This window comes from Trypanosoma cruzi, genomic scaffold (genome assembly GCF_000209065.1).
Source record: "Trypanosoma cruzi strain CL Brener 1047053517057 genomic scaffold, whole genome shotgun sequence".
In the NCBI taxonomy this organism is placed as follows: Eukaryota; Euglenozoa; class Kinetoplastea; order Trypanosomatida; family Trypanosomatidae; genus Trypanosoma; species Trypanosoma cruzi.
The window spans coordinates 147668-154290 of NW_001849518.1; the positions used below are offsets into that span (position 1 = coordinate 147668).

Sequence of the window (6623 nt, forward strand, 5' to 3'; positions counted from 1 at the left end):
GTGTGGCTGCAGCCCCGCAAAAAAAAAAAAAAAAAAAAAAAATGTTTATTGTTTTCCACCCTTTTCCCCGCCTCTCACCTTCTTTTATTTTCCCCACCCACAAAAAAATACAAACAAACAAGTGCACACACACACACACAGATAGAGAAAGAGAGAGAAAGGGCAGCGGCCACGTGGAATAACGCACCGCCCAACCTCTAAACTCCATCAGCCCCTTAACTCCCTCGTACGTCTTGCGCGCATGCAGGGAGTTGCCACGGCCCCGTTTTATTTCATTGAATTTATCGCGTTTGTTTTTGTTTTTGTTCCCCACCCCCCTTCCCTCTCTCTCTCTCTTTCTCACTCTCTCTCTCTGTGTGTGTGTGTGTGTGCACTTGTTTGTTTTTATTTGTTTTATTTGTTTGGGGGTGGGGTGTTCTTCTATTGCCTTCTTACATTTTGAAGGCAAACACTCTGCTTCCCTTCCTTCTGCCCACCCCATCCCTCCCTCGTTAAATTCTTTCCTCCTCCTCCTCCTCCTTCTTCTTGTTTTGATTTACCTCATGTCTTTATATCCGTCAGCAATATGTATTATTAACAACTTCTTTTTCAAATTATTTCTTTTTTCTTTTTTTCTTTTTTTGATTTTTTTTTTTCTTTTTTTCTCCTGCACGATTCTTTGATGGATTCGTTGGCTTCTCGTTCCTGCGCCCCGCTCCCTCCTGTGCGTCTGTGCGTCTGTGTGCATCATGTGATCCCCGCCAGCCACCGCGTTTGGGGGTCTTTTCCTGCACTCTTCCACCGGATCCCACTCTCGCAGGAAGACACGTTCACGGGGAGAGACACACACACACACACACAGAGTGAGTGAGAGGGATGGAGAGGGAGAGAGGCGTGGGCCACACACAAGCTTGCACAGAGGGAGAGCGTAAAAGAAGAGCAATCGAAAACACACACGTACGCTCTTACCGTTTTTTTTTTTTTTTTAATGTCGCCAACGAGATTTCTCCTTGTCCAACTTCACTTAATTGCAGTTTTTCTTTTCTTTTTTTTCTTCATTCTCTCTTCTACATATCTGCGGGGGGTGACCACAGGACATCGGGTGTAACCAACAAACAGCACAGGGAAAAACAGGAACAAGAAACCAAAAAAAAAAAAAAAAATAAATAATACACAAGTTCACATCCACCAATAAAAGCGGCCTCTTCCATCACATCCAACCACTTTTTAATAAAATTTCTAAAGCTGTGCGTCAGCAAGCATCCACCACCACATATTCATTCTCCTTCCTTCGCGGCCAGTTCACGAACAGTCTGCAATATATTTTGCAGAGTATCCATCTCGTAGGTAAATCCCGAGTTTTCATCCTTCTTGCGCAGCTCACTTAGCTCATGCCATAGCGTGCCATTGCCTCCGTTTTGGCCAGACTCGGCACCTTGTGACTTACCGTTGTTGTTATTGTTGTTGCCGTGGCTGCTATTGCTACTGCTGCGTGTGGTGTTAGGGAAAATTTTCTTGACGCCGCCGGTTTTTTCACTGGTAGCGTTTTTCACATCCTTCGTCTGCCGGAATTGCCCGGATGACATCTTTACAAGGTGCGGCCTTCCCGAATTTGGGTTGCTGGCATGGCTGTCGTTGGCATTTTGATTGGCATTACTAGTAGTGCTGACATTATTGAAGTTGCACGGTGTGGCGACCGCAGACCCTCCGTCCTCCAGGCAATGGAAACCATGTACACACTCGTATAGTCCTGTCTGTTTATTAAGCTGCAAGTGATTCATAGAACGCACGTTGTTATGCAGACTGCAAATACCCTCCTCCCGCACCTTTCCACCACGTCCCTTACGATTGCTACCCACATGAGGAGATGCATTGCCTGTGAAGGAGTTAGCTCGTGGGCTTTCATAACTGCTAGCCGGGAGATGTGCTACCCACGGCGCAGAACCTGCAGTGGCACCAGCGCCAGCAGCATGAGTTGCAAAGTGCCCAGCCGCCGCGGCCTGTTGTTGCTGTTGTTGTTGTTGCTGCTGCTGTTGTTGTTGTTGTTGCAAGATCAAATGAAGTGCCTTTTCACAACGCATCCGAATGAAAGGGGCAAGCACCGGGGACTCCTCCGCGAGTGAGTAGAGGACCCACAGAAGTACTTCTCGAGGGCACATTTGAAGGACACTTTGTGTAAGAAAAATCTCTTGATCAGTCGGGGCCGCATGTGCAAGCTGATACTGTGGGTTTTGGCACTGCATGCTTAACAGGTAGGCTGCGTTAGCAGATGGACTATCAACGGCAATCACGTTCCCCCCGGTGTACCTACTTCCTGTCCCAAATACAAAGGCCGGGGCATTTGAATTCAGCGGCATGGAACTTGTTTCTGTTACCGCCGTCACTGTCGTCGTGGTGGTGCCGCTGCTCATTCCTCCATCAAGGACGACAAACGGGGTGGTGGTTCCATGTGGCTCCTGTGCCTTCATGTCGAGCTTCTTCTCATCCAGTTTGGGTATCGTAAACTGCTTGCGGACATTGCTTGGTGTGGCGTCGTTAAACTCTGGGCCGGAGCTATTCGCCTGGGTGCCTGCCACCGTGCCAGATGCCGACGGTGCCGCGTCCCCCTCCAACATGCTGCAGAATTCTTTAAAACCCCGCTGATAAAACAAAACAACGAGAACAAAATGTCAAAAGGAAAAATAAAATAAAAAATACCCCTTAAAAAAAAAAAAAAAAAAAAGGGCTAAAGAACGTGACAATGTCGAATGATCTTTATGCGTTGTCCTATTCCTCAATGATGACCACTGTGGTTCTTTAACGGACCCTATTCCTCCAAACAAAAGGTTTCCTTCCTGTTGTTTGGTTGCGTGCGTAATTTGTCTAGCGGCTTTTCTTCTTTTTATTTATTTATTTATTTATTTGTTGTTGCCTCTCTGTGTGCCTGCTTTTGTTTTGCTGCTGCCCCCTTTCCTCCTTCCTTCTCCTTTCTGATGGTCAAATATATAAATGTATATATCCCCTTTCCTTTCCCTTCTCTTTGTAAATTTCTCTTCTTTTCTTTTTTTTTTTTTTTTTTTTTTTTTTCTTTTCGGTTATCCGTGACACCTGAAGGAAGACGCAATTGTTTATTTTCTTCGCTTGACTTTAGGCGGTTGTTGGGTTGACGTGGGCGCCTCCTGCCTCTTCAGTCTCGTTGCACAACTTCACAAAAATAACAGCGATGCTCTCTTTTCTTTTTTCCCTCTTTATTTCTTTCCAGGCGGGGTCGGTGTCAAAGAGAAACAAACAAACAAACAAAAAAAAAAAAAAAACAAGCAAACAAAAATTATTAGCGGACGAAAAATAAAAGAAAGAAAAAAAACACACACCTCCTTTTTAAAAAGAAAACGTCGGCACGTAAATACACACGCACACAAGAAAGGAAAAGAAAAGAAAAGAAAAAAGGAGAGAGACAGACGACAATAATGATGAATAATAACAAAACAAAACATGCAGCAACAACAGCAACAGAGGGAAGCAGCCGTGGAAGACAGACGATCATCCACACGGGACGAGTCTCCCCTCCTCTCCGCAAGAGGGGAAGAAGAGGAGAAGCGCCATGCTGAGAGGGGGAAAGTCTCAAGAGGGGAAATACGAGAGTCCAATGCGTTTCTCTCAGTGGACAAAAAACAAAAGAAGGAAGAAGATGCAAAAATCACAATGAAGACTATATTTATATGGACAAAAACAAAAATGATGTCCCGTGCTACGTCGATCAATAAATAATCCGTGCCTTGTTCATTCCCTTCGTCGCAGACTCGCTCTTGCTTCGCATATCGGGCTTTCTAAGGAACTCGTCTGAAAATTTCTCTCCCAAAGCCAACATGTACGGCAGTGAATCGCCTATCAGCGGTGAGCAAAAAACACTTTCGTCGCACACGTAAACATTGTCAGTGTTCTTCACACGAAATGTGGCCTGGTCCAAGACTGGGAACGACGCCCCACCGTAGATGCTTGCGGATTCAAAGCGCTCCGCAATCATATCGGTGAAGATATTCGAAAAAGGCAGCATCTTGGTTAGCTCTTTTATACGAGCAACCGCCTTGCAAAGGGCCTTTTCGTCATCCGGGTGTGTCAAGTACTTCGGGTCAATCGTCCCATCTGCACGGATGCAGCCACGGCTTTTAGGGCGCACAAGCTGAGCAATAATTTGCACCCCATGCTCCACTCCTTTTGGGGTGGAGCCGTCATTGTTCATCGTGAATGGCTGAAAAATAAATTTTACGTCCGGTGTTTGCTCCCCACTGCTGGACCAATAGCAGATCATGTCATCGTACGCAGAGCACAGTGCATGCAGCGGGTTGCCGTACCTGAGGTTTATTCCTATGCACATCTGTACAATTGGCTCCATGAAACAGTTGTGACTTAAAGGAATGCGGGTTCGGAACTGCATCTTGACCTGCGGTTTGTCCCAGAAATTTGTACCCACCGCGGGATCGATTGAAAGTGTTCCCTGCGAACAGGCGAGCAAACGGGGTGTGCCAATTCCCCCGGCACACAAAATGACAGCATCCGCCCCCACGTGTTCCGTCTCGCCATTCGGCCGAACATAAGTTACACCAGAGGCCGTCACCTTGGTGTTGTCTATTGCGTTGATGCCAATAACCCGCGCGTTACAGACGACCTCCAGCGGCCGCTTCAAGGCAATGGCATCAATCAAATAACTCTGCAGGGTTGTATGGGCGATCCCAGATCGTTGGTCAACAAAAGATTCGGCACGCCCGCAACCAGGACGAACGTGGTACTCCTTCCCGTTGAATGCACTGGTCAAGGCCGTGTCCTTTGACATCGCCTCACAGAATACCTTGAAAAAGGGAGACAGCGCCTGCGAGCGCGAGATAAAAAACTTGCCACGTTTTCCACGGTGCGGTGGGGGGTCCTCCAAGTTTTCAAGACGCTGCACCCGAGGAAGTAACTCCTCGCGGAAACTCCACCCGGCGCCATCCCAGTCGTTCTGATCGCCGAGGTTCCACGAGCGGCCGCCCATAATACCGCCGCCGCCAAGTACACGTGGGGTGGGTATCATCACCGGCGCCAACGGGTCCTCGGCGCGGTGTGTCTTTTGGGGCGTCGTGAAATTTTCACAACTTTCGTAGTTGCGTCGCGCGAAACGGTGGATAAGAAGACTGCAGGGGATGCTTCGATACCACCGCGGCTTTTTTCGGATGTCGTCTCCCTCCTCAAGCACAATAGTACTTAAGTTCTCCATTGCAAGACGTCCGGCGACAAGACAACCGGCAAGACCGCCACCCACAACGGCGACATTGTAATTCGCACGTCGCAAAGTAAGCGTACGGTACATTCCCGTCTAGCTGCACCGCAAGGGACTCTACCAGCCCTTTCCTATCCTCTAACCTACGCTTAAAAGAAAACGCAAACCACCACCACACCGACAGACACAAATAAATAAATAAATACATAAATACATATTTATTTATTTATAAAAAGAAAGAAAAAAAGAAAAAGTAAAGTGGAGGCCTTCTTCTTTTAAATGCAAATGCACAGAATGTGCTCCTGCTGTTAGAAGGGTATTAAAGTAAAGATGTTCCGTTTTGTGGTAAATGCCAATCTTCCCGTGGAATTAACACATATATATCTAAATAAATATAAATATAAATATAAATGTATATATAAATACAATAATTACACAAATGGAGAAAGCGCATGCAATAATTTAACGACAAAAAAAAAAAAGCAGAAAAAAAAACGCACAGCAATTCTGTTGAAAAACAAAAAAAAAAAAAAAAAAGAGAAAAACATGCGCTAAATGCATTTGCACAAAGGAGGGCTTTTTTTTTTTTTTTTGCACTCTTTGCCGAACTTGAAACTTTAAGAGACATCGCATTCTCTGTTTGCCTAAATCCAAATAAACACAAACAAAGCACCGGGAAGGGAAGTAAAAAAAAAAAAAAAAACACGCACCAACACACACAGACAGAAACACAAACAGAAAAAAAGAAGAAGTGATAAAAACTAAAACATGCATGGAGAATCAAATAAGATGCGCACTTCTGTGCCGTATTTATGGGCGTATTTTTTAGTGACTCCAAAGTTGAATGGATAGTGCGTGTAAGATGTTACGAAAAAACTTGGCAGAAGGCAACAACAACAACAACAACAAAAGAAGAAGAAGAAGCAAAACGCACAAACAAAACACGAGCCAGTGAGAAAATGAACCCCAAGAACACAGGGAACCGACAAAAAAAAATAGATGAAGAGAAGAGAAAGAATGTACCTGCACCACCTTTGATCGCTACTGTAGAAGATGACGATTAAATGCGTCCTCACACACAATCAGTTGTGCAATCAGGGGAATAAATCTCTGATGCTCCTCGGGCAACATGTCCGCCACACGCTGCATCGCTTCGTCGTCGTCGACAGCTATGTTGTTCATTTGACGATATGAAGCTATCAGTGCGGACTCGCCCAACTTGTTCTCAAGGAATAAACGAAGCGATTCGATGCGGTGCATCAGCGGGTCTGTTGCCTGAACATTTGGAAGGATAAGTGTCTGTCCGTCTAGCATGAACTTTGACGGATCTGTGTCGAAGAAGGCCTCATCGTTAAAGTCGTTCGCATTCGCGCGCTTCTCATCTTGCGTCAGTGCAGCGTCAATAGCAGTT

General features: G+C 45.8%; 3 protein-coding genes across 3 annotated transcripts, besides 21 other annotated features; all 3 read right to left on the reverse strand.

Annotated features, from left to right (window-relative positions):
- Positions 1 to 2894: a sequence feature (heterozygous, Esmeraldo-like haplotype).
- Positions 19 to 42: a microsatellite.
- Positions 320 to 354: a microsatellite.
- Positions 502 to 526: a microsatellite.
- Positions 597 to 643: a microsatellite.
- Positions 1126 to 1151: a sequence feature (AT_rich).
- Positions 1257 to 2594, reverse strand: Tc00.1047053511141.10 (hypothetical protein, conserved; the record flags this gene model as incomplete). Its single annotated transcript, XM_799677.1, has 1 exon — positions 1257 to 2594. The coding sequence occupies one exon, from the start codon at positions 2592 to 2594 to the stop codon at positions 1257 to 1259; it is 1338 nt and encodes a 445-aa protein (XP_804770.1).
- Positions 1428 to 1470: a microsatellite.
- Positions 1981 to 2027: a microsatellite.
- Positions 2682 to 2701: a microsatellite.
- Positions 2860 to 2885: a microsatellite.
- Positions 2895 to 3669: a sequence feature (haploid, non-Esmeraldo-like haplotype).
- Positions 3006 to 3050: a microsatellite.
- Positions 3241 to 3284: a microsatellite.
- Positions 3376 to 3402: a microsatellite.
- Positions 3670 to 4125: a sequence feature (areas merged during assembly that could not be assigned to a particular haplotype. This can correspond to areas where the two haplotypes were merged or to regions with more than two copies in the genome that were merged during assembly.).
- Tc00.1047053511141.20 (choline dehydrogenase, putative) lies at positions 3716 to 5302 on the reverse strand (the record flags this gene model as incomplete). The annotated part of the gene is made up of 1 exon (XM_799678.1): positions 3716 to 5302. One exon carries the CDS (start codon positions 5300 to 5302, stop codon positions 3716 to 3718), a length of 1587 nt encoding a protein of 528 aa, XP_804771.1.
- Position 4126, forward strand: a sequence feature (haploid, non-Esmeraldo-like haplotype).
- Positions 4127 to 6623: a sequence feature (heterozygous, Esmeraldo-like haplotype).
- Positions 5401 to 5429: a microsatellite.
- Positions 5580 to 5639: a microsatellite.
- Positions 5726 to 5757: a microsatellite.
- Positions 6101 to 6121: a microsatellite.
- Tc00.1047053511141.30 (protein kinase, putative) lies at positions 6254 to 6623 on the reverse strand (the record flags this gene model as incomplete). Its single annotated transcript, XM_799679.1, has 1 exon — positions 6254 to 6623. A coding segment is annotated over one exon (370 nt), but the record flags the coding sequence as incomplete, so codon positions are not given.